Consider the following 27,820-nt stretch of genomic DNA (forward strand, 5'->3'; position numbering starts at 1 on the left):
TATGGCCTTTGGTACGGCGGTTCTTTATTCTGCCATCTGATTGGGTACTCTGAATTCTTTTCCCTCCTCCATTTTCTGGTACTGCTTTGGGAGTCTGTCAAACCGACCTTTGCAGCCCTACCTCTTTGCCCCTTTTGTTACGGTTGTGCCTCATCACTGACTGCAACTTGCTGAAACTGTCTGTGCAACTGTGTACCACATCCTTTGCGTGCCATTTGTTATGTCCTAGCTCCGTCTCTAAATCGCACTGCCATAACCCTGTTTATAATTGAAGTGCTGCATCCTGATTGCTATGTTTTTTACTGAAAATGTTTATGTAATTGTGCGATAAGTGCCCACTTACACCCATGCTAAACCTGCATCCTTAATTGTTACCTATTGCGCCCCAGCTCTGACTCGAAGCTGCACTGTTTAAAATTGGTGCGCTGCATCATTGATCGCAATTTGAGCCCCCAGCCCTGACTCAAAAGTGCTCCGCCTTCACCTGACTGGAACGGCTTGCTGCAGCCATTACCCTGATTGTAAACTGTTGTGTTGCCCACCCTCACGCCTGCCAACGGCGCTACAGCTGTGCCAACTCCAATCTGCTACTGCCCTCTCAGCGTTGCAACCCTGCCTTAGCCACTATTAACACATATCAGTACTGCCAACTTTTGCTTTACACCGCTAGCCGAATATTGTCCACACCTCCTTGCAAGCCACTGTATGGCTCTACCCAGCGTCTGTTGACTTTGATGCCCACTGCTCTCTCCCAGGGACACCATGCTCCCTAAAGTCACAATTAAGCACCTTAGCCTCATTGCTACCACTGTGCTCGCACTTGGCCTCACCCTCACTACTTTCTGTCCCAACACCACCAACACTAAACCTACTTGTGCGCCTCCACCACTTGACCTGTTCACCTCAGCTCTCTCTCCACACACCACCCTGTCCACCTCTACTATTACACAACATCCTCACCACTTGCACACACTCATTTCTCACCTGATGTCCTGCTCCATTTTAGCCAATAGACTCAGCAGGCTCAGAGCCTGGACGCTAACCTTAAATCTCAAGTGTCTTCCCACACCTACCGCACTCAGGAATCTGCGATTGGGCTCCCGCCCCAACCTTAGATACCCCACACACACCAAACTCACTACTACATGCATGCCTACACCCGCCCGCTCAAGTATTCCATCCTACAGGCTACACAATCTACCACAGACTTAACCACCACATCCATCCCTGCAGAACCCAAAACCATTCAGACACTGTTTATTAAATGTGCCCTCCTCAACGCTCGCTCCTTCCCAGCACACGCCTTAGAAATACACGATTTACTAACCAATCTCAACCTCAATATACTATCCATCACAGAAAGCTGGCTACATGAGGCATCCGGCCCAGCCGTCGCCCTCTCTCCCCCACCAGGTTATACTATCCTCAGACAGGACAGGCTAAGTCGCCTAGGAGGTGGAGTAGCCCTCATCTCAAAGGACACGCTCCCTCTCAGACTTATTAGTCACCCTCCGGCTAGCAACTCTGACATTCTGGCTGCTAAGCTTACGCTGTCCCCGCAACAGCACTGTCAATATCCACGTCATCTACCGCCCCCCGGGTCTCCCCTCTGACTTTCAGGGAACACCTTATCCACCGCTATCAGTGACAACCTAAAAAGCTCCACTAAATCGCTACTACTTGGAGACCTAAACCTAGGATTCAATGATGCCAAAGACAAAACTGCTCATCCCTCGCCAAAGAGCTCCTTGACCTAGGCTTCACACAAAAAGCCTCTAGCGCCACACACTCCAAAGGCTGCACCATGGACTGGGTTGCAGACCACAATTTCTTTACCACCATCACCTCCAATGCAGCCATGCCTTGGACAAACCACAACTGTATTGAATTCTCCATGCCCATCACTGCTATCTCTAAAACACCCATCCCTGCCCCCGTAGCTAAAGCAAGAAGCTTTAAGAAACTCACACAGGAAAACCTCTGCCCTCACCTAAATATCCCAACACTTGCCCCCCCCTTTCCAGCAACCCCAACACTTAAGCAGACATTTACAAAGACACTCTCACCAAAGCCATCAACAGCCCCACTTGAAAGAAAAAAAGTCACTGCACACCAACTCTTGGTTCACAGAAGAACTACAGACTCTCTGCTCCCACAAAAGGGATTGCCATTTTTTAGGGCTTCCAACACTAGGGTCACTACCAAAAAATGCTTTAATATAATCTCTAACCAATACAAAGCCGCCATCACCAAAGCCAACTCCTTTAATGCCTGCATCTCAAATGCTAACTCTCATTCCAAAGAAATCTTCGCCATTTTCAATTCGCTTTTTTCACCTCCCAACTCCCCTGACGAGATCATCAAAGATGAAGCATAGTGTGCCAGTATTCAATCGGCCATGCTAAACAAAATTTATCTCCTGCAGAAAGAAATTCAGGACCACTGTAAAACCCTACCTCACCACCTCGGACCCAAGCAAACAAACTCCCCTCCCCACCCCCAACATCACCAAACCACTTTTTCTTTCAGCGACTTCACTGAAACAGAAGTTATCAACCTCCTTAGAAACCTAAAACCGTCCACATGCAAAGGAGACATATGTTCACCTAAGCTCATCAAGGAATGCGCTGACATTTTCGCACCTACCATTGCAGCCTTCATCAATGCCTCATTCAGATCAGGCATCATCCCAGATAGCATAAAAGAGGCGTGAGTTCGTCCCCTCCTGAAAAAGCCTACGCAGCCCAACAGCTACAGACCCATAACCACTGTGCCCTTCCTCCTCAAGATCTTAGATAAAGCTGCCCATAATCAGGTACAACATTTCCTCGAAGCCCATTCCATCCTCGGAACTAGACAATCTGGCTTCCGCAAAGGACATGGCACGGAAATAGCACTAGTAGACTTATAAAATCAGATCACCCAAATCATGGACAAAGGAAAACCAGCCCTACTGCTACTCCTTGACCTCTTGGCCATTTTCGATTTAGTGGACCACAAAACTCTCACCTTGCACCTTACTCATTCTGCTAACTTCTCCAAAGAAGCAGCCCTCTGGGCCATCTCCTTTTTGGAAGGCAGTGCAATGAAAGCATTCTCTAATATAGCCAACGCAGATCCCACAACCATGAGTCCCACAGGGCCCCTGCACAGCACTGACACTGTACAACCTGTTCACAAAGCCCCTCTTCGACAAGCTTGACACATGGGTATCGCGTATACCAACTACGCTGACGATACGCAGGTACTTCTCCCACTCACCGGTATCTACAACAAATATTCCGAAGCACTCCACCGAATATACTCCACCATCCAGGCCTGGATGGCAAATAATGGCCTCTGCCTCAATGGGGAGAAGATGGAAATCATCATCCTAGGTTTAAAAAACACACTAGCCAAACTTGAATACACTATGCTAAATTCACAATTGACAACACCACTATCCCTGTCTCGACATCCATGAAGACTCTAGGGGCATACATAGACTCCACACTATCAATGACTAGACAGGTTAGCGCCATCACTTCCGACTCAGCACACACAACTAAGCTAATAAATGCCATAAAACCCTACTTATCTATGCCCAACTGCCTATCAATAGTCAGAGCCACTATTGGTGCCAAATTAGATTACTGTAGTACCCTTCTAGCGGGTACATCTGGAAAAAACCTCCAACGGCTCCAAGTCTCACAGAATAATGCGCATCGAGCAGCCTTAAGCATCCCCAAAAGGGAACAAATCTCCTAGGCCATACAGTCAGCTCACTGGCTCCCGGTCAAAGAGCGCATCACATTCAAAATCCTCACCCTCACTTACACATGTTTCACCTACTCGGCGCCTTCCTATCTATCAGAGTCTATGAAGATAGGCACATCCACTCGGCCCATCAGAACTCAATACACCAACCAATTCCACACCCCATGCATCAAAAGATCCAAAGCTGGTGGGCTAGGCTTCCAATATATTGCAACTAGATTATGGAATGCAGTACCCACTGACATCAGATCAGAAAACTCACTCCTGGCCTTTCGAAAAAAAACTCAAAACCTCCCTCTTCGCCTAAACCCTTGATTGCCTGCCCTTTCCTATGCCTGTAACACACTGTTTTTTTCCCTGCCTTCTTTTGCAACTGTGAATTCTGTTCTGGGACAAGCACAACAATGCCACGCTATCTCTCATGTGTGTAATGTATCATGTCTTGCTGCACCTCGTAGTTCTCTCTGTAACTAATAAATCTGTCTGTAACAAGTGCCACAATGCCTACGTGCTGCTGCACACTCTACAAATTCGAATAAATGAATAAAAGATGTGGAATACGTTGGAGGACACAATCCATTCGAAGAACAAGTTACTTACCAACTGGTAACGTTCTTTCAATTGGATGTTCCTCCAACGTATTCCACATCGCCCTCCCAGCCTGCCCCTCTGGAGAATTTCCTATGCGATTGCAGCTTTCGTTTCCACAGGCTATGTGCACTCAATCAGGCATTGGTTGTGTGGATGTCACCCGTTATGGGGGAAAAAACATAAACTGAGGCTACAGGCGCTGTGTGTCCTATTTATAACATCCAGTGACGTCGCCCTGAACGGAGACCTTTGAGAGACATCGGCCCGACGCCATCTACGCAGGACGCCCTCTGCCGAAAAAGTTTCCGAAGTACACACCTGTGGACATTACATGTCAAAGATGTGGAATACGTTGGAGGAACATCCAATCGAAAGAACGTTACCAGTTGGTAAGTAACTTGTTCTTTAAATACAAGGTAGGACTTATACTGTGAAACAATACTTCAAACGACAGCAGGACATCTATAACTATACCTACAAATCTCAAAATGTTCCCATGTATTGTGCAGTCCAACCAACTCTATGGAGTTAGCAAACATTTTAAATTCCCTTAAATGCAAATTGGCAAGACCCAAAGCCTAAACCACACCCACAAACGTAATTTTGTGCTGGAACACCTGATCCATTGCACATTTGTGCTCTCGGAGTGTCGGGTATTTTGAACAATTGCACAAACAGCAATGATGCAAAAAGTATGTACCGCTTAATTTGTTATAAAATGTGCCTCCATTGTGCAGCTACGAGGAATGCTGTTGCTTCTCACACATGACTGTTCAGGGTCACCCCTTATCCATTACCACCATGAGAATGCACAGCCAAATATTCCAAGAAACCTCTCCAACTGTCTTTACTCTATGGAGGTGTTTATGCCCAGGCAGAGTTTAATTAGCGTTCCAGCCCAAGGGATTGGAGGTACATCAGCTGCAGCAAGTAACTTGCTTATTTCCATTTTGCCCCCAGCTAACACCAGAACTGTAACCATGAGAAGGGGGTGGAGTTCTTTTTATTCAGCATTTTTATAAGATGTGCCTGTACCACTTGTATATATTTTATATGCAAACTTTACCATTTCACAAGACCAGATGTAGAAATTTAGTTCTGTTGCATTCATATTACAGACTCGTTTAGGTGCTCCTCATAGAGTGACAGAAGGCAATTTGCGACGGAAACCAGATATTAGCATTGAAACCAATATTCCTCGTTCCAACCTTCTCTCACTTGTGTCCGGTTGGCAGACAGCTTATGTTCTTTTTGCTTGCTCTAAAATATTGTTTTCGGACCTAATTTAATAGACAATTAGCCGTAACAATTATCTCTGTAGTGCACAGAACCGTAGAACACACTGCCTTCTCCAAATCTAGTGCAGCAGAGGTCTGAAAACACTCTTTCAACTAACGATAACAGGCTTGAATTAATAAAGAGGTGGCAATAACGTTCTAATCCCTGCAACCTTAAAAACGTCCTTATAAGGTTATGGAGCCAACATGGGGGCTAAGGGGTGTAGTTTGGACAACATGGACAGAGTTTGTTGAAGGGGCGGAATCTGGTGAAGGTGCAGAGTCCGGCAGAGGTGAAGTAAAGTTGCAGGGTGCATGCACTTATTTGGACTTAGGGCATCAGAAAGACTAAATACTCTACTGGTCCACAGGGAGTGGGGGCTGTTTTGCAATGGCTCTGTCCCTCTAATGAGATTAAGCAGAGCCAGGCACGTAATACAAATTACCTACACCTGCCACTTGTTAACACTCCCTCGCAGGATAAAAGGTGGCACGCACAGGCGCACTCTGAGCGAGGCTGGATACAAGAAGCAACAGTGTTTGTGGGGCTGATGCGAACCAGGCTATGGAAGTTGGAAGGCCAAGGGGCAGATTGGCTGCTGCGGAGAACGAGAGAGAGCAAGGTGAGAATTCCATCCTTTTCGGAAAGCTGTAAGCGTTCTATGACCAAAAACGAGTGAGCAAAAAAGACAAACCTTCAAAGTGCTTCTAGGCGGCCCGCTACCCTCCCGGGTGAACGACCGATTTGGGGAGGAGCAGAGGGAGCGTTTGGCAATGGCCTTGACTGCTATGAGAAAAGCATTGAAGTTAGAAGCCCAATTAACATGACCGGTGAGTTGTCGAAGGAAAACAAAAGCCTGGTTTGTGTTAAGAGCAAAAGAGAAAGATGCAACAAGAGTTGAAGGTTGTGCGTGTGCCGATAAATCACGTAATGAAGAGAACAATGATTGAATGCTGAGAAAAGTATACAAAGTAACAGAGTGGTTTGTGAAGCGGAATCGCACATTGGAAAGTCTATGTGAAATGTTCTGAGTAATGGGAAGCGGGAAACGAAGGCGAGAACGTAACCGCGATCCCGACAAAGAGTTAATTGGGGGCAAAGCAATCTACATGAAACTGCCAAGAGGGCAAAAGTAAAACTACAAGTACCAAGGAGCATTGGTGTTGTGAAGATTGTTGATTGTCAAATTGTTTAAAAGGCGGTCAAAGTGGTAATGCAGCAGTCTGTGTTAAATCCTTGCAGTTTTGAAAGTCATCGACAGTAAAAAGAGATAAGGATAGAACGTGGGGAAGGGGACCCATTCAAAGAGAAAGACAGGCTTGAGGCTGGCGGAGGGAAGCCTGTGCTGAACTGTGATGAAGTGAAAGCCAAGAACATAACTGTGTATTTGTGTTAAGACGGAGGACGCCTAAAGACTCTATTTTTCCTTTTTGCATTCACCTTAGACATTTGTCATTTGCGAAGGTGTGCAAGGTTAGGTTTTCTTAATATAGGCCTGTTATTTCGACTAGACTGACTTGGACTCGTTTGTTTATTTTATGGTCAGGACTACTCCCATTTTAGAGTTGGGTCCAGTTAGGAGTTTCACCAACTCCAGTAAACTACAAAATAAAGGTTTTTGAAACTTGCATCTATTGTGTATGTGTTTACTATTAATACCATGCCTTCCTTACAATGTAACACTACTCTTTGCCATAAAATAGCAGAAATAAAGCCTAATCAATGCAATGTCTGTTTCCAATGACATAATTAAAGTTCACAACATAAAGAGACAAAAAAAAGAAGAAAAGCCTAAGAGTGGATATTTACATAAGTGTGCATCAATCATTCACACAAAAAACTCCTAGTACACATATTTGAGAAGAAATTAATGAGAGTTTACGGAAAGATAAAATATCTCATTTATTTACTGAGGACCTGAAGAAGCACGTGCTTTCTGACTGCATTAGCAGGTAGGGAAGCACGAAACACGTGGCAAGCAGTCCGATTTTTCCAGATATTTAAAATGAGTTATTTCAGAAACATTTAAATTGTTAGCTGTATATATTTAATATAATGCTGGGATTGGAGGGAACTTGAGGAATAGGTGTTTTGTCTCTGCCGGTCTGGAAGAAGAAAGAAGAGTGCCCTCTTTCCACCTTGGAGCTCTGCCCAGATGAGGCCTGCACTACAACAGGGACCGAAATCCCATCTAGATGCGACAATAAGATGGCCGCCACTGTGGAGGAACAACCACTGTGTTCCCAGGCTGCCCTGTAGCTGATTGGCTGGTGCCCTGGTCATCCCACCACCCACTCCCCTGAAAGTTGGGAGGCAAAGCTGGCCTATTATCAAGGCCTGTGTATAAGGCCTCTACCATTTGTCTCAGCCGGATAAGTGGTGCAGCCACCCCATCGTGCGCATTTTGCATATAATGTCTGTCTCAAGCCGTGCAAGTCCAATGACAGCGATGCTCGCCTTCTGTTCCGTGCCTGTCTCATTGAGTATGCATTGTATCCCATTGCAGAGAACATTCCCCTCCCAACGAAAGTACTTTCTACAGCTACCTCCACTGAAGCAAATCTACGTTAGACTGTGACCCGCCGGATGGCCTCCTCCCCCAATGCTTTCCAGCACAGTATGCAATCAGTAAATGCTGCCGAGCAGCACCCTGCTGGTGACATTCCCAACGCCACCAGTGTCACAGGGTATACAATGAAGAACAAAACGGACCATGCCTTTCGCCCTCTATACACACTATATGGAACTGCATTGACCGCACGTAACCCCCAAAGACTGGTGCACTGGCCAAATCCGGCCCATAACGATCAAGGAAAACGTTAGGAATATACGTTACTACCCAGTAAATGTAGATGTTGATTGTTGCACCACAGAAAATGATGGGAAACATTGCTGCATTACCTGTATAACAAACTGTTGGGGGTGGGGAGGACTGCTTCATTAATTCTAATATTGAACCTTTATACTCTGAACACGGAAATGTTGACACTGGCCCCCTTAAACCTGCTACAGCTGCCAATGTAACCTCCTGTCACATCCCTGTTGACCTTACAGATCCTTTGCTCACCAATAATTGTGGCCCAATGTACTATATAATACTCCTCCTCCCTTCCACCATCCTATCGGCCCTAGCCCTGTCCCTGCTTTATTTACTCCTGCAAATAGCAAGATTCTTCCAAACCCTACAACACTCACAGCAATGAAACTCAACTCTCCACGTCCTTCTCCACCTACCCATCCTATTGCTGCCTACCCTATTAATCATTGCCCATACATCCTTAAAAAAACAAGAAACTAACCATTGCCCCAAGTCGAAAAGACCCCAACCTTAAATGTGCCCTAATCAACGCACGCTCAATGCCTTCACATGCCCTAGACATAAATGACCTCCTAACCTCACACAACCTAGATGCCTTGGCCATATCTGAAACCAGGCTTCATGAAGCTGCAGGCCCAGCATTATCCCTAGCCATCCCACCAGGCTACACTATCTACCGAAAAGACCGGCTCTCTGCCTGAGGTGGCAAAGTTGCGCTCCTGGCAAAAGATTCCCTGAGTATCAGACAGATCAATTCCTCCCTGGAAGGTAATGGAGACTTCTGATGCTTGTTAATTTGCTTAGAATAACATGCTGTGCATATGGTCCGACATCCTGTGGTAACCGCAGAGTATTGCATCTTGTCTTTCGAGAATCGAAAGGGGTCGTCGTCATAGGCGTGTCTGTAACACTATCCCTAACGTCACGTGTAGTGTACCGAAAATCCCTTGCGGGCCGAGGTCCCTCAGATTGTTTTTTACCAGGTTACTGATCGCCCTAATGCAGAGCTCTTACATAGAGATAGCGGTATTGTCATTATTATTGACTTTGTCGTTATTCCCGGTAAGTCACTTTGACTGTTGAATCCTGTGAAACAACGCCGAAGACTGCTGCTGACTTTCAACACCTGTTGATCCAGGCGGCGCTGCCGTCCAGGTGGCCGGCCTTCTGGCCGGCCTACCCAGAAGGGAGAGTGGGGTCAGGGTGGACATATCCTTTGCAAGTATGCCTTTCCGCTTTCACCATCTCTGCTCCCTGGGTTTTGTCATCGCTCTAATTGTCTTTCACTATAGAAAAGACGCCATTTAGATTTTGTCCCTCGTGCAAGGCCAAATATCCTTGGAAGGACGAGCACGCTTGGTGCAACATTGTCTGCTCCCCCCCCCCGACCATAAAAAAGCGAGTTGCGCGGCCTTTAGACTCCTGCGCCCGAAGACGGTGAAAGAGCGCCGTTAAAAGCAGTGGGCAGCCTACAGCATGTCGCAGGCCGAATGTTCTTCCCCCGCTGTTGCAACCGCTGAAAGTGACAGGGGAACTAGCAATGACCAGGCGTCCGTGTCGGAAGCCATTGACCTAACAGCGGACTGCTCTCGGTCCACGACGCCCGTCACTGAACCCACCAGGCCTGACGTGAATCACGCTACGAGGAAAACACCCAGCGACAGGGGCCCACACGATCATAACACCAAACACACAACCCAAGGTTCTGCTTCGGCGGCTATGTCGAAGCATACCAAAGCGCCAACAGAACCGTTGAAATCTTCGATGGGATCCTCTGATCAGTAACCTTCCCCACAACCGCAGTCGCGGGCTGCGACTGGGCAATCCAAAGTAAAGGGCGCTAACACTAAAAGACATGCGGACGTTGAGGCGCTCCAGGAGGATGTGCAGAAGCAGCTTAAGGCCCGGGTGGCGGTGAGATCCACCGCTCAGCCTCCGGTTCAGCCGGTAGACCGCCCGTAATCTCCTACCATTGCCGAGAGCATTGCAAGGATTACTTCGGCAGTTAGACTGAAGGAGTGGTCGAAGGAGGCGGCGAAGCACAAAGAACAGCCGAGAGACGCGCCAAAGGACAGGCCACAGCGCCCCAAACCCCGCCAGGACTACGTTGAGAGTCCTGTGCCTTTGTCAGGCAAATTAGGGGAAAAATCTCGACACCACAGGGAAGAAGATGAAGCCTTCTCCGACCAACACTGCCTATATCAACGGTCATGCCATTCCGGATTCGTTAGAGGTTACCACCACTAGAAAACGTGCTGGTGTTCCCCTGTCTACAGGAGAGGCACCACCCGATAAGGAATAAAAGGGACTTTATGCACTGGGGAAAAGAATAACGGCTGCTGCGTTTACCACCCGTATAGCCAATAACACCACGCTATTGGCCAGCTATGCAGATGTCTAGTGGAACCTTCTAAAAGAAGGCCTTCAGGAAGTGCCAGAACCTACAAGGACCAAGTTGCTCGCCATCGTTTCCGAAGGCAAGCAGGTGAACCAGAATGTGCTCAAAAACACTCTGGACGCTCCCGAGACAGGGGGGAGAACCATGGCACAAGGTACCTTGCTCAAGAGACATGCATGGTTGAGGAACTTCGGTTTCAAGCCAGAGACCCAAGCAAAACTGATTAACAAACCTTTTGAGGAGACCAACCTATTTGGCAAGGCAGTGGACGATGCTCTTGAAACAGCCAAGGAGGAGCATGAGACACTCAAGTCTCCAACAGATTACCCAGAAACCCTCTCCTCGGAGAGGAAACGGCTCCCGCCGATCCTTTCGTGGGCAATCTCGTTTTTCCCAGACCCAGTATAATGCAGGATACAACTGGAATTTGGGACAAGGGTCTAATACCTCCGCCACTTATCCAGGACAGCGGCGTGGGAAAGGTAGAGGATGAGGTTCCAATCCCAGAGGCGCCCCGCCTCTGGTCAGAAATGACCTGCAGATCCAGGTCCCCACCCATGCAACCCCAGTTGGGGGGCATATAACATCTTTCCTTACCGCATGGGAGAGCATAACAGACCAGTGCGTACTGAAGACGGTCACGCACGGATACTGTATAGAATTTGCCCGACCACCCCAATTCAGACTGCCAAGATCAACACGCCTGACCACCTGCAAATCCTACTGCAAGAGGTGCAGACCCTTCTAGGAAAGGACGCCATATAAGCCGTCCCTATTCTACAGGTAAACAAGGATATTTTATTCAGTGTACTTCCTTGTACCCAAAAAGGATCTCGCCATGCGCCCTGTGCTCGACTTGCGCCCAGCGAACAAGTTTGTCAAACATCAAATGTTTTGTATGGTCACTTTACAGGAAGTAATCCCGCTGTTGAAACAGGTCACCACTGGACATGAAAATGCATACTTTCATATTTCGTTGTTGCCAGCGCACAGAAAATACCCAAGGTTCATGATAGAAGACAAGCACTATCAGTTCAAGGTACTCCCCTTCGGCATTGCCTCGGCACCGAGGGTGTTTACAAAGGTACTGGCATTAGCGGCAGCACACCTGCGCAGACTATCCATCCCGGTGTACCCTTACCTCGACGACTGGCTCATAACAGGGGAGTCCTACGAAACATGTCTATTGAACACTCAGATGACAATAGACATCTTATTCAGTCTGGGATTCTCCATCAACAAGAAGAAATCCAGCCTAGACCCCAGTCAACTCAAACAGTTTCTAGGGGCTCTAATTCGGACGAAAGAGGGCCTCGTCTTCCCCTCCAACGAGAGGGTTCAAAACATGCTGTTTCAGATCCCTCAATATGTAGCCAGTCGGGAAGTGACGTTACGCAAAGCCATACGACTGTTGGGGATGATGGCATCCTGCATTTACTTGTTTCCTCATGCGCGTCTGCGCATGGTCCCATGCAAGAGTGGCTCAACAGCCAGTGGTGTCAGGCCAGCGGACAATGGGAAGATCTGGTAGTTGTCTCGCCAGCCCTCGTTCTCTCTCTGCAGTGGTGGTCTAGGGAAAACCTCTTGAAGGGGAAGACCTTCACCACCCCTGCAGTAGAAGCCACTCTCACGACCGATGCATCACTCACGGGGTGGGGTGCTCACCTGCTTCAGCAGACGGCGCACAGCGTGTGGTCCCCACAAGTAGCATCCCACCACATAAATCGGTTGGAGCTATTAGTGGTATTCAAAGCACTGAAAGCCTTTCAGACACAGTTACAGGGAAAGACAGTCCTGATCGTGACAGACAGCACAAAGCCATGTACTACCTGAACAAACAAGGGGGCACACACACTCCAGGGCTATCCAAGCTGTCCCAAAACATTTGGATATGGGCTCTCAAACACAGGATGTTCCTGTTGTCCCAACACGTTCCAGGGGAACTCAATCTTCTGGCAGATGTGCTCAGCAGAGATTTCCCACTGCCTATAGTGTAGGAATGCCGACTACATGAAGCCATTTTCTCCAACGTTTTCGCATAATGGGGTTTCCCAGAGATCGACTTGTTCTCAATTCTGGAGAACGCTCAATGCCAAGATTACACCTCCAGGTACCCACAGAACCGCTCTAAGGGGAACGGGCACTGGATAGCATGGTCAGGGAAATTTGTTTACGCTTTTCCCCCCGACTCCCTTACTCAGCAGGATTGTGCACAAGATGCACCAGGAACCAGTCACCATGATATTGTTGGCCCCCACGTGGGCCTGCCAACCCTGGTTCTCTCATCTGATGGAGATTTCCCTCTCCCCTCCTATGAAACTGCCCTGCCCGTACCACATGTTATCTCAGGACAGGGGATAAACAATGCACTGCACTGCAACTCTGAATTTAGCGGCCTGGCTCCTGAGGTCATAGAGTTCGGACACCTTCAACTCCCTCAGAGATGTATGGACATACTCAGGGAAGCGAGAAAACCCAACACCCGGTATTGCTATTGCAGTAAATGAAAACTCTTTGTTATCTGGTGTAATGCCAAGGGCGTCAATCCCTTTGACTGCTCTCCTACTCACATTGTATTGTACCTGACCCACTTACTGGATTCAGGCCTGGTTTTTAATTCCCTAAAAGTTCACTTAGCTGCTCTCTCAGCCTACACTACGTCACAACAAAAGGTGTCATGGTGGAAAATACCAGTTATTAAAGCTTTCATGGAAGGGGTTAAAAGGATTCATCCCCCCATTTCTAACCCAGCTCCCGGGTGGGACTTAAATGTGGTTCTGACTAGACTCATGGGGTCCCCCTCTGAGCCTATGCACAAGGCAAGTCTAAAAGACCTTACCTATAAAACAGCCTTTCTAGTGGCTATCACTTCTATTAGAAGGGCTAGTGAACTACAGGCCCTTTCAGTACTAGACCCTTTTGTTACTGTCCACGGAGATAAGGTGGTTCTGCGCACTCATTCTCGATTGGCGCCAAAATTTATTTCCAAGTTCCACGTGAACCAGTCAATAGAACTTCCCGCTTTCTTCCAGAACCCCACTAACATGGCCGAAAGAAGCCTTCACACATTAGATGTGCACAGGTTAGTCATGATTTACCTGGAAAGACCAAAACCACTGAGAAAAATGAGCCAATTTTTAGTTTCAGTGGCAGCTGGCAGAGAAGTGGATCCTGTCTCTAAGTCGGCTATCTCAAGGAGGATAGTCAAATGCATCACACTTTGTTACACTTTTGTTTAGAGAGAACTGCCCTTCAAGCCCAGAGCACATTCTACTTGAGGCACTGGGGCATCCATAGCATTCATTGCAAATGTACCCCTAGAGTCCATTTGCAAAGCGGCAACCTGGAGCTCTGTACACACCTGTACAAAACACTATTGCCTGGACACTCATTCTAGGTCTGATTCTCAGGTGGGGCAAGCAGTAATATGACATCCATGTTTTCACTAATGTTCCTTCACACAACCCACCTCCAACTCCGGGTACTGCTCGCTAGTCTATGCACAGCATGTGATTCCAAGATTAACAAGCATCAGAAGACATGCATTACTCACTGTAATAGCATTTCTGATGATTGTATCTGCTTAGATTCACATGCGCCCACCCTTCCTCCCTGCTCGGTTGGAAGGAACATAGATGTCTTACTACTTTCTCTCTTTTATGACTCACTCACGTTAGCCTTGGGCTCCCTCATGGCACAAGAAATACAGTTTGAGGGACCTCGGCATGTGAGGGATTTTGGGTACACTACATGTCACGTTAGGGCTCGTGTTACAGACACATCTATGCTGACGTCCCCTTTCGATCCTCGAAAGACAAGATGCAATACTCCGCGGTTACCACTGGATGTCGGACCATATGCACAGCATGTGAATCTAAGCAGATACAATCATCAGAAATGCTATTACGGTGAGTAATGCATGTCATCCTTTCCCTCAATATTTCACCCACCTGCACCATCACATTACAAATCATCTATCGCCTCCCTGCCCCCACCTTAAATTTAAAAGAGAACCTCCTTGATGTTCTTGGAGACAACATCAAGACCACCTCTAAAACACTCCTCCTAGGTGACTTTAACCTAGGACACAACGACCCAGAAGTCCCTCAAGCAGCCTCCTTAGCAAAAGCCCTCACCACATTGAGATTCAGATTTTCTTCAACAATCCTACCCACACTATGGGCCGCACCTTGGACTGCATCGCTGACCTCAACTGCCTTATTTCTATTGAATCTAACACTCCATGCCCTTGGTCTGGCCACCATATCATCAACTTTACTATCCCACAACTAAAGAAAAGACTACCTCGTGCCCTCCCATTACCACCTTCACTAGCACGCAACACCCGTAAACTCGCCAAAGAACGGATCCTGCCGCTGCTTGACACACCCAACCTAAAACCATTTGCTGAAGATCCAATCTTTCTGGGTAACATATACAACACTACACTAATGGATGCAGTTAACACCATTTTACCAATAGTAACCCGTAAAGCTAAAACCCTCAAAACACTCCAATTTGTGGTTCACCCCAGAGCTCCTTGAACTTAGGAACAAAAAGCGACAGGCTGTATCACACCGTCACAAAAACCATCTTCAAGATCAAGATTAGATTACACCAAAGCACTCCTGATTTACAAGCAGGCATCCATTGCGGCCAAATCCTCGACGTACAAGACACGTATCGATAATGCAAAATCAGACTCTAGAGAGATCTTCACGATCCTCAGAGAGCTAGAATCTGTTGCTACACTCCCACCTTCACTAGCCAAGGATGAGGACTGGTGCACTAGCATCCAAACAGCAATGCTGAATACAATTGACCTACTCAACAAAAGAATTCTGACTAAACAATCTAGCCTACACGCCTCTCCCAGCTTCCTAGTCTCTATTGATTGCCCTACCCACCAGAATCTAGATACTCCCCAGTTTCACTTGAATAAGATTACAGAGCTAGAAGACTCAGCAATTCTCAAAAGTTTAAAACCTAACCTTCAAGATGCAAGGGGGTTATCTGTCCTGCTACCATCATCAAAGACTGTTCCGAAAATGTTAGTCCCGTTTATTATAGCCTTCATAAACACGTCCTTCTCCTCTGGATTTGTTCCAGCAACCTCAAGGAGGCCTGGGTAATCCCATCCTCCTGACAATTTTAGATGGAACAGCTTTCCTGCAAGTACACTTCCTAGAAACCCACCATATCCTTGGAATGCGCAAGTTAGGTTTCAGCCCCGGACACGGCATGGAAACAGCTCTGCTTGATCTAAAAAACCAGATGGACGAGATTATGAACAATGGGAAACCAGCCCTCCTCCTCCTCCTCCTGGATCTGTCAGCAGCTTTTGACTTAGTTGAACACAAAATCCTATGTCACAACCTTAACACCTCAGCTAACTTCTCCTCTGAAACCATCTGCTGGATTGCCTCCTTCTTGGAAGGGAGAGTCATGAGTGTTTGCTGATAATGCCAGTGCTGCACCTACACCCATCCGGTGTGGCGTTACACAAGGCTCGTGTGTAACCCCTACTCTCTACAATACATACACCAGACCCCTCTTTGACAGCTTGGATTCTCTCGGCATAGCCTACACCAACTATGCAGACGGCACGCAGATTCTTCTCCTGCTCACTGGCACCTATGCCGACGACTCTAACACTCTGAAAACACCTACTGCACCATTCAGGCCTGGATGGCAGCAAATCATCTGTGTCTGAATGGAGATAAAACAGAGCTCCTGCTAGTAGGGCTCCATGCCCTTCTAAAAAAACATAACTCCCAGTACTCAGCCTTCTATATAGAGGACAACCTGGTCCCTGTCTCTCCCTCAGTGAAGACACTGGGCGTCTACCTTGACGCTACCCTCTCACTTTACCGTCAAGTGAGCGGTATCGCCTTATCAGCAGCATATGCAACTAAAATACTAAATGCTTCAAGGCCCTTTCTCACTACAGAGAGCTGCCTTACAATTGCATGAGCACTTATTGGATCTAGGCTGGATTATTGCAATGTCCTCTTCGCTGGCACTTCATCTGAAATTGTACACAAGCTTCCAATCATACAAAACAATGCCCTTAGGCCTGCCCTCAACATTTCACAAAGGGACCACATTAATGCAGCCAGGAGAACTGTACACTGGCTACCCATTCATGAGTGTATCCTTTTTAAAATAATGCCTATTAACAAATGCCTCTCTAATTCTGCCCCCCCTTACCTATCCCAGAAGATTTCCAGAACAGTGTCAACCAGGCGAACTAAAACCCTGTACGCTCACCGACTCCTCCAACCTAAAGTCAGAAGAGCCAAAACCAGTGGCTCCAGTTTTCCCTATTTTGCAGCCAAACAGTGGAACTCGCTACCCCCTGCACTAAGATCTGAACCGTCATACTGGGTATTCAGAAAAGCGCTCAAAACTTGGTTGTTTACCTAAAATGCTGTCTGCATGCCTGCTCATGACCTTGTACGCCGTATTTCACTGCTTTATCTCCCTCATGCTGTGAGCAAGTAACTGGTCTGTTGCAGCACCTCGATGCCTCCGGGTTGTATGGGTGCTTTATAAATTAAATAAATAAAATAAAGGCATCATTGTAATTCAATTAATTATTTGTAACGACTTAATACAAAGTACAACAGATGAGCTGTAACATTTTAGAATTTGTTTGCCAAATTCCTAATGGTTTAAAAAAATGTTAGGATTGTCCTTATATTAAATAACCAGAGCTTATTCCTCATACTCAAGCTTTTATTTCTCCAGAGTTTTTTTTTGTCATGAATCCAAGTCGGATCAAAGTGAGGAGAACACTGAAGTTTAGACTGCAAAAATGTCGAATTATTGGGGGGACATTAGGGATCTTTACACAAGTGGGCGCGAACTATTTATCCTAGGTATTCACTCAGTGGATATCACTGACCAAAACCCCAGAACAACCCCCAAGAGCTGTGGTAATCGCACCTTAGTAGCAGGTTTCACTGGAATTCTCTGGCCACGTCCCTAGCTTTACTACTCTTACTTATCGGCAGCGTTTGACTTGGTTAACCACCAAATCCTTTGCTGTCACCTCAAACTGACAGCACACTTCTCAGACAAAGCTACCACTTCGATCAGATCCTTTCTAGACAACAAGTCCATGAGGGTCTTCTCACCTTCCGCGTCAGCTGAACCCTCACCAGTCCCTTCAAGGGGTCTCCCAAGGATTGTGTGTGTCCCCTACACTTTGTAATGTGTTTGCAAAACCACTGTTCGATATCTTAGATTATGTGGGCGTCAATTACACGAACTACACCGATGACACCCAGATACTCATTCCCATCACGGGAGACCACACTGCCGACACCAATGCCGTTAATGTCATCTAGCAGGTCATCCAGGCTTGGATGGCCCAACACAAACTCTGTTTTAACGATGAAAAGAAAGAGCTCGTCATCCTGGGCTCTCATTTCAGACTCAACAGACTTGACCCCTCTTTTAAAGCTTTCGTCATCGATGCTAACACCATTAAAGTATCCAACGATACCAAAACCCTATGTATCTACCTTGACTCTACATTATCGCTAGCCAGAAAAACTAATGCTGTAATATCGGCCTCCACTTACACCTGTAAGCTCAATAAAGCTTGCCGCCCCTTCCCCACCACGGCCAACTGCACTACATTGGCTATAACTCTGATTATGTCGAAAATTGATTACTGCAATGCCCTCTATTTAGGAACTAATCAAAATAACCTCAACAGGTTACTCAAAACAATGCCATTAGAGCTGCCCTAAACATCCATAGGAATCAGCATATTTCGGACACAAGACGGAGTCTACATTGGCTCTCAGAGTCTCTCTGGAAACATTTGCACTGATGTATAAACGTCTTGCCAACCAAGCACCCAGCTACTTGGCTTCTCACTTCACCCACCACACATCCAACCGCCCTCTAAGAGCTGAACAAAATGTGCTGTACCTAAAGGCTTGGGGTTACTCTTTTCCTTTTGCGCCCCAGGTAGGTGCACCCACACATGTGAGGTACCATTTTCATTGGGACACGTGTGGGGATGCGGGAAGGTAGGCCATGTGTTCTTGGCAGTGTGTTTCGGTGAGTGGACACACGGAAATGTCTCTGAAATTGACTAGAAATAAAAGACAATCTCAGACATTTGGCTCTGGCCACCCACCGAAACCCCCCGCCAACAACACATGGCCTACCTTCCCGCATCCCCACACGTGTCCCGATGAAAACGGTACTGCACATGTGTGGGTGCACCTACCTGGGGCGCAAAAGGAAAAGGGTAACCAAATGATAACACCAAAGCCTTTTGGCACAGCATATTTTGTTCATGTGGGCAACCTACAGATCTGGGCCTAGGGTGTCGAAGCCAACAAGGAAAACAGGGAACCAATAGTCACAGGGTGGTACCCGAAATCTTGTGATCCACCATTATAAACAGCCTTAGCAGCGTGCCTCTTCTCTTTTCTACCCTCTACTGAAGGGAAATAACTGAACACTGCCTGTGCCCTTTTTGTGTACAAAAAAAGGATCTCTTTTATATCAGCCACGAAGATGCTGCACGGACCTTTTCGGAAATGTTACTATATCTAATCATATCGAGACAAAAAATAGACACTTCAATGTAGGACATGGGTTCATTGAAATGTGTCACACCTTCTATCCCTTACAATAGATTCTCTGCCACTGTGTCCCCCTTGCGCCTCATGTTCTCCTGCAGGTAATTGAAGCTCACGTGCGACCAGCATTGTCATCAGCTGACCGGGTGCTCCAAAGTTTGTGAAGCTAGGACCGGTAGCCCCGCCGTCATTCCCTCCCATGCTTCCTGTGAACCAATACTGCTGGACACGACGTGTCCCAACGCTTTGAGAAGAAATTGAGGTCCGCATTGCAGAACTCTTCAGGAAGTGTCGTTTAGCCGCCTCCACCTCAGGGCATGGTGTCAATTGCAGTATCCCGCCCATTTACTGTATGATTGAGGGCAAGGTTATTGAGGCTGCGTCAAACAGCCATTATAGAAAATAAAGCATTGGGTCTCTGGACACAAGTAAAAGGTCCAGTGTGGGTGAAGTGATATAAGTGACCCATCTCTACTGTTACGAGATTCTTATCCTTGAAGCGTGAGACTGGTTCTACGATTTGGAAATCTTTGAACTGGCTCCCACTTGCTGATCGCATCACTTTCAAGCTAGGTAAAGCTTTAACATGAGGCCAACCCTCATACCTTACTTCCAAATTACACTTTCTTGGTTGAAGTGAACGTTCACCTAAAACCCCACTCTTGGATTTACTTTAGAAAAAAACGGAAATCCTTTCTTTTTCTCACATTATGAGTTGGTGGTTATTGCCGTTTTTTTAAAATCGATTTTCGGAACATTTTAAAAGTTGGGCCGAGAAAAATCGAAGTTTTAAATTAATATATTTTACTTTTGGCTGGTAGCTAACATTGATCTTCATTGTCATTTTTGGTGTTTATAATTTTTAAGACGGTTTGCGCTTTAGAATTACCATAAATACAAATGATCTGTAGTTGACTGGGGAACAGGGGTGATAATAGGGTAACCGGCTTTATGTGCTCTGTTTATGTACCAAAGACATCCGTTTTGGTGCTGCTTGAGGCACTGAAGCTGCGATAAAGTCATCGCAGAGCTGCACGATGCCCTTGTATGCCCATTGAGAAACGTTCGCAACCAGTCTGTATCTGGGAAAAGATAAGTGATCTATGGGACGAAAAGCATATTCGCACCAGTGAAGGGGTGCTCGGCCATTGCACACTGGAAGCGCAGCCAGTGTACATCATACGTTTAATCACCCACCTGACCCCTTTCCCGTGCCGTTTTGTTTTTTCCTCGCTGTCCCCATCCCCTCCCTGTTCACTCCCCTTTAACCTCAAGGCACCCTTCACCAACCCCCTTCCCTTCCTTATCACTTATTTGCTGGGCCCCTTTCTGCTCCTTTTGCAGTGCTGCATCCCCCATCCTCTGTTCCCGCCATAGAAATAGAAAAGGGACTACTTCCCTTTTCTATTTGCTACAGCAGCAGCCTTTTTCTTTTATAGGATAAGTAACTTGTTTGCCGAGGTGTTTACTTCCACGATTCCCTTGATCAGTCTCAGAAACATTTCTTTGTAGTCAAAGGGGCAGATTTTCAAAAAGCTAATGCAAATTAAAAAAGGACAGAGGATTCGCTGTTTTCGTTTGTGTTAACTGTAAAAATGGCCAGGTCACCTTATTCTCAAAAATGACCTGTGCATTTCTTGGGCATTGTGGGGCAGCGCAAAAAAGTGGTGGCCAGACCCCTTGCATAGTGTTGAGAGAGCGCTTTCGACTCTGAGATATGACAAGCTCATAGGTTCCTTGTTTAGTGTGCTTTGTTGATGGTTCTGTATTGCATCTTATTTCATAGGTCTGGTGTTTCTTTCTGTGCTGTGCTCCCCTCCCTGTTGTGTCCCCCCTTGTGCCTCCCTCCTGTCTGCCCCCAGCGCTACTCTGCCTGCCCCTGCTTGGGTTCCCCTCTCCCTCCTCCCCTTCACATAGCTCCCAACCTTTTTTGTCTCCAAGGCGGGTGAAAACACCCGATTTTCTTTTTGGCGGGTGAGAGGCCCATAGAAGTGAATGGGCGCCTGAGGGACTTGGCGGGTGATTCATCTGCTTTCAAGGCGGGTGACACCCGCCAAAAGCGGGTGAGTTGAGAGCTATGCCTTCACCCACCCGGCACCCGCTATGGTGCTCTCTGTCTAACCTATCTTCTCTAACTGCTATTCTATCAACTATGCTATCCCTCTCACTAAGTCTGGCAGAAAGAAGCTCAAAAGGGAGATCCTGCTCACCAACCCAGGCCTCCCTATCGCTAATACACATGTGCTTCCTCCAGACAGACCCTTACCGGCATCCTCTTTGTCATTCCCTCTCCAGGCCTATGGAGCCTACATATGATCTCTGTATTCTCTCCGTTTTCCTCTACTCCCATTAATGGTGGCACTCGGTGGGAGGCCCTCCTGGCCCCCTTCCATTCCTCTAAGACCATCATTAATGTCTACCTAAATGGCACTGTCTTAGTCCAGGGCCCTTAGGCCAATCCTCCTTTTTGATAGACACTTCCCTCACCTTCTCAACTTCCTTTCTTCTCCTGCTATCCCTACTTACCCCTCTGCTGCCTCCTTCCTCTGCCACCTCTCCGGCACCCTCTGCTGCCTCTTCGGCCTCCCTGTTTCCTCCTTCCTCTGCCACCTCTCTGGCACTCTCTTCTTCCTCTCGGACTACCCTGAAATCTCTTCCTTACTCCTCTGCCTACCCTTGTCACCTCCGAAACCTCCACGGAAGTCCTTTAAAGGTGGCAACCTGTTCGCCATCGCTACTCTCATCTTTCGCTCCGCTGTCAAACACTCCTCTGACATCTGCCGTCTCCTTGAAAAGCTTGATGTGGATGTACTCGTTCTCACCGAGACTTGGTTGACGGCCAGCTCTGTCATGGGTTTTGACACTCTCATGCCTGATAGCTACAAGATCTTCTCCGAACCCAGAACTAAGCCTTGATTTTCCCAGAGTGGATCCCTGTTTCTATCATTCCAATGCAGCACTACTCCTTCTTTGAATGCCTGGGCTGGAGGCTCTCTGCTGGCTTCTCTCTCACTGTGGCCTCTATCTGCAGGCCACCTGGCTAAGGTTGTCCTCTTCCTCTGAGTGGGCTAACCTCTCCTCCTCCCTTCTGGCTTACCTCTCAACTTCTCGGAGACCTGAACATCCACCTGGATGCTACCAGCTTCTCTTCTCTATTCTTTCCTCTGGCCTGACTCACTCTGCAGGGCACACTCTGGATGTTCTGATCTCTTCAGACCTCCCCATCTATAACCCTCTCACTACTCTTCTCTCTTGGAGCAACCACTTTCTCCTTTCCTCCCAGCTCTCTGTCTCCACCCCTCAAGCCAAGCCAGCCCCAGCACTGCCACCTACCTTCTCGGTCATCCGGCCCATGAAGTGTGTCGGTTGTGGCTTTAGCAGCTACTTTCTCTCCTCCTCCTACACCTTTGGCTGACTCACACTCTGACACAGCCTTCTCTAACCTCCATCTCTCTATCACTAACACTCTTGACGTCCTTGCCCTTGTCATGAGGATCCGTTTGAAGCCAACAGCCAAGTGCAACTCTGGGTACAATTCCAACCTCACCACACTTAAACGCAAGTGTAGGGTGGCGGCTAGGAGGAAGTGGAGGGCATCAGGTGCACCCTCTGACAAACTAGCCTGCCGGCTGTTCCAAAGGCAGTACAGACTCTGGGTCCTCTCTTCGAAGGGAGCCTCCATCCAAGCCCGCGTCTCTGCAGCATCTAACAACTTGGCCGTACTTTACAAAATCTGGAAGGAGCCGGCCATTTCTGCTGTCTTTATTCCTCTTGTTCCCTCCTAGTCTCTCTGCACGGCTCTGGCTTCTTATTTCGCCACTAAAACACAGGACATCTTGCCCACTCTTTCTTCCTCTATCTCCTCTTCCTCCTCCTCTCCTCTGCCACCCCTGGCCCGTCTTTGTCCCTTTCTCTGCCTTTCCACTGTTCACCCCGATGATGTTTCTAGACAAGTTCGATCTATGAAATTCTCATCAACGCAGGTTCTCCCCTGCTCATCCAGAACCATCAAGGACCACATCGACACCCTGGCTCCAGCCTTGGACGATTTCTGCAATCAATCCTTTGCAACGGGAACCTTCCCATCCCCCTTAAGCACTCCCTTGTGCACACCTTTCTTAAAAGCCCTCTGCCGATCCTTCCTCTCCGGCTAACTCTCACCCAATCTCCATCCCTCCTTTCATGGGCAAACTCCTGAAAATCTGCCCATCTCCCAGCTTAATCTGCATACTGAATGTGTTGGTTGTCTCCATGACCACCAGTCTGGCGTTAGAGCTGCCAGAAGCACAAACTGTTCTCTTAAACACCTGTGAAAATTTGCTCTCTAATCTTGTCTATAATCTTCCTTCTGTCCTCTTTCTCCTCGATCTATCCTCTGCCTTTAACTCATTCAACCATGCCATCCTACTCAATCGCCTCTGTGACAACCTGGGTATCACTAGTCATGCCCTGGCCTGGTTGACCTCCTTTTTCACTGACCGACCCTCCTAGGTCCAACTGGGGTCTTTACTCTCTTCTATCTCGCGCTCTACTTATGGTCTTCCCAGGGGTCTAACCTTTCTCTCTGGCTTTTCAACCACTACCTGGGACCTCTTGCCAACCACGTTGCTACATTCCGCTCCAACTTTCAGTGTTATGAGGATGACACCCAGCTCTCCTTCAGGCTCCCCTCCTGCACCTCTGCTCCTTCTCTCATACCAGAATGTCTGGCCACCATTCATGAATGGTGTGCCGCCAATGATCTCTGCCTTAATGCCCGTAAGACTGCGATCCTCCTCATTGGGACACTTGCTCCCTCCTTTCCTCTCGCTCTCTGGCCGCCCACGCGGTGGCACCAGGATTGGAAAACCAGTGTATAAAAGGAGAGCGGTCAGAAGAGTGACAGTCAGTTCTCGGGACTAGAACCTTGTGACTGTGCATAGTATCAGTGCAGTAAACAAGAAACAATGCTGTAAGACCGAGACTGATACTTTGCTTTGTGCCCTTCATTTTTTCAGGTGGCTACCACAGTCTTCACCCCTCTGGAATATAGCTGTGTGGGACTGTCTGAAGAAGAGGCACTGGAAAAATATGGAAAGGATCACATTGAGGTAAGATGAGTCATGTCCATGTGCTGAATTGTCCAACATGTGCAGGAGAGATCCTCTGTATAGCACAAGAGAGGATGCTTACTGCACGAGGGAGCCAACTTGAAACATAGGAGTACAATGTTTCTACTTGTTTGTAACATGCTTCGTGCCATAATTGGATTCAGAGCATGCCGACAGGAAGGAGCAATAATAGGCCAGTTGGAGGAGTGCTAGGTTGTTCTTGGAAAACTAGGTTTATAGTATAAAAACATATCGGACATTGTCCACAAAATACCTTTCCAGATGATGTGGTATGTTCATACATTTTCTTTCACAGTTTGTCATTTTGTATTATTCTTTCGAGGGGATTGGGTCCTCCGACGTATTCCATATCTATGACAGGTAATCACCACAGCTGTGCCGCTTCGGAAACTTTTTTCTGCGTCCTGCGTCGATGACGTCGATGGGCCGTCGTCGAGGACCTCCTCCGACGTCATCCGATGTGATAAGTAGGACGCACGACGCCCGTAGCCTCAGTTCTGTTTTTTCCGCGAACATGTTGCTTCGTTAATCTCGGTTACGCCTCGACTCTTTGGAGTTCTGTTCTTCTCGGTTCTTCGAACCTGTTCGTTTTTGTGAGAAAATCCTTCGTAAGAAGATGTCTTCTACTTTGTCTTCGACCCCGCGTCCGGGCTTCAAGAAGTGCGGCGAGTGTGGGTCCAAGATGTCGGTGAAGGACTCGCACGACGCCTGCCTCTGGTGCCTCGGGGAGGCCCACGACACGGATGACTGTATCGACTGCTAGTCGCTCACGTCCAAAGCCTTACGGGAACGTAAGAAGTTGTTGTCGGTAGGTCGGCTCTCCAAGCCCCGGAAGTCGAAGTCTGCGGGGCTTTCGACGGATGATTCGAGAGGTGACTCTCCGCGTCGTCGGAAGTCTCGTGGGTCTCCTTCTAGGAGTCGGTCTCGCCACTCCTCGGCCTCTTCAAGGCATTCTCGGAAGCACCGACAGCGGTCGTCTTCCAAGTCCTCTTCTGAGGACTCTGCCCGGCATGTCGCTTACCCCACCAGCCGTGCGACGCCGGAGGAATGGGCTTCCTTCGGGAAGAAAATGCTGGTGATTCTCGAGTCGCAGGGTACTAAGCCGTCCGCGCCCCCGAGTGAGAGGTCGAGAGACACCGCTCGCAAGAGTGATCGGCACGAGTCACGGGAGAGGTCCCGTTCGGACAAGGGGACTCGTTCTCGAGGTATCCATTCCAGGTCCCGGTCCTCGACGCGTTCGAGACCGTGTGCACCTGTGATGTCTTCGAGAAAGACATCGACGCCTGAGGAGTCGAGGGCGTCGACAGGCTTTCTCGAGGCTCCGGCTTCGAGGAAGTCGTCGAAGCCGTCGATGCTGGCGGCGCTGCATCTGACGTCGACGCCGATTTACTCGACGTCAACGCCGATCCTCTCGCCGCCGATGCCTGTTCTCTCGACGCCGGCGCCGATTCACTCTATGCCCTCGATGCCTTTCGAGGCCGGGGTGTCTGAGGTACCCCGTGGCACGGGGGAACCCCCTAGAAAGGCTCTGGTTAAGAGCAAGCACTCTCGGGTGCCTTCTTTTCACCACCTGGAATATATTTCGGAGGTGGATGAGGAGTCTGATGGCCTGGTTCCTAGTCAGGTTCCAGATGAGATGGTCTCGGGCCATAGCCAATTTGACGATTTGAGGCAGTCACTGCATGATGCGAGTGGACTGGACACCTCTCCGGAGGTGGAGTTTTGTAGGCCTGAGCCTGGCTCTCATGCCGATTCCTCGTACCAACGCCTTATGGCTAGGGTCTCCGAGTACTTGGGATGGTCTGCTCCCCCAGGGGAGTTTGTGCAGGATGATCTCACGGACATCCTTGATGTTGGTCCCCCAACTGACCCGGTACTGCCGTTTCATATGGCTCTACAGAGAAGGGTGGCGGCGGCTTGGACTGCTCCGGAGAGTCTCCCGGCGGTGGGCAGGTCCTTGTCGCGAAAATACCATCCAGCCAGTAGCGACCCCTGCTACTTGACCAGGCACCCCACTACGGAGAGTTTGGTGATGCAGGCGGCCCCGGCAAAGCAGGCATCGTACCCTACCATCCCTCCTGATAGGGATGACAAACGTTTTGATGGCTGGGCGAAGAAAGTGTTTTCTTCGGGTGGTATGGCGCTTCAGGCGGCCAACTCCATATGTGCCTTGTCTCGTTTCACACACACTCTGTGGAACTGTGTTGCGTTAGCGGCTGAACATATTCCCGAAGGGGACGAACGGGATGGTTTCCTTGCTATGGTCCATGATGGTAAGGATGCCATGTGTGAGTCCGTTCAGTCGGGTTTGGACATGGCTGAATGCGTCAGCTGCTCCATGGCGGTGAGCACCGTGATACGCAGGTTTGCGTGGTTGCGGAAGTCGGGGTTTGCTCCTGATGTGCAGTCCCGGCTCCTCAACATGCCCTTTGACGGTGAACACCTTTTTGGCAGCAAGGCTGACGAGAGCCTTGAGAGGTTGCAGACCTCCAAAGCTGCAGCAAAGTCGTTGGGCGCTGGTGTTCGCCAACCTCCGCCTTTTCGTCCTAGGGGACAGCAATGGAGGGGTGGTTCCTTTCGCTATTACTCGTCCTTCAGTAAAGCGAGAGGAGCTAGCAGTCAAAGAGGCCAACACAGGGGTACCAGAGGTGGACGACAGGGTACCCGTGGTGCCAAGGCCGCTCGGGCAGTTGCCTCTTTGCCCTCAGGTAACGCCGCAGCCGCTACCACTCAGCCATGAGGCCATCTCCCATGGTTCGCCGGTTGGCGGAAGGCTGCCGGAGCACCTTGTAGAGTGGCGTGCCATTACTTCAGATGTGTGGGTTCTGGAGATCATAACCCACGGCTACTGTCTTCCCTTTCGGCAGAGGCCTCACAACAATCCACCAGGGAACCTCTCTTTGAAGAGTCCGGATCCGCTCCTTGCGCAGGAAATTCAAGCCCTGCTGGAGAAAGGCGCCTTAGAACTGGTGCCTGTAGCGGAGAGGAACAAGGGATGGTATTCCCCTTATTTTTTGATTTCGGAGAAAGACGGGGGATTGAGACCCATCTTGGACTTGCGCGGTATGAACAAACTCCTCAGGAAGGACAAGTTCAAGATGGTTACTCTCTCTCAAGTCCTCCAGGCCCTCCAGCTTCAGGACTGGTTGGTGTCTCTCGACCTCAAGGATGCTTACTTCATGTGCCGATCCATCGCAAGCACAAGAAGTACCTGAGGTTCGCGGTTGGCACTTTTCAGTTTCGGGTCCTGCCGTTCGGATTG

At 48.4% G+C, this 27,820-nt stretch overlaps 1 protein-coding gene across 1 annotated transcript in view; it reads left to right on the forward strand.

Moving 5' to 3' along the window:
* TXNRD2 (thioredoxin reductase 2) overlaps positions 1-27,820 on the forward strand; it is a 1,379,521-nt gene that overhangs the window by 1,190,646 nt on the left and 161,055 nt on the right. The window contains exon 14 of the mRNA XM_069620040.1: positions 24,445-24,537. Within this exon, the coding sequence (XP_069476141.1) occupies positions 24,445-24,537 (93 nt within the window). The remainder of the gene's footprint in view (positions 1-24,444; positions 24,538-27,820) is intronic.

Source organism: Ambystoma mexicanum, chromosome 10 (assembly GCF_040938575.1).
Source record: "Ambystoma mexicanum isolate Mex_15411 chromosome 10, UKY_AmexF1_1, whole genome shotgun sequence".
Taxonomy (NCBI): domain Eukaryota; kingdom Metazoa; phylum Chordata; class Amphibia; order Caudata; family Ambystomatidae; genus Ambystoma; species Ambystoma mexicanum.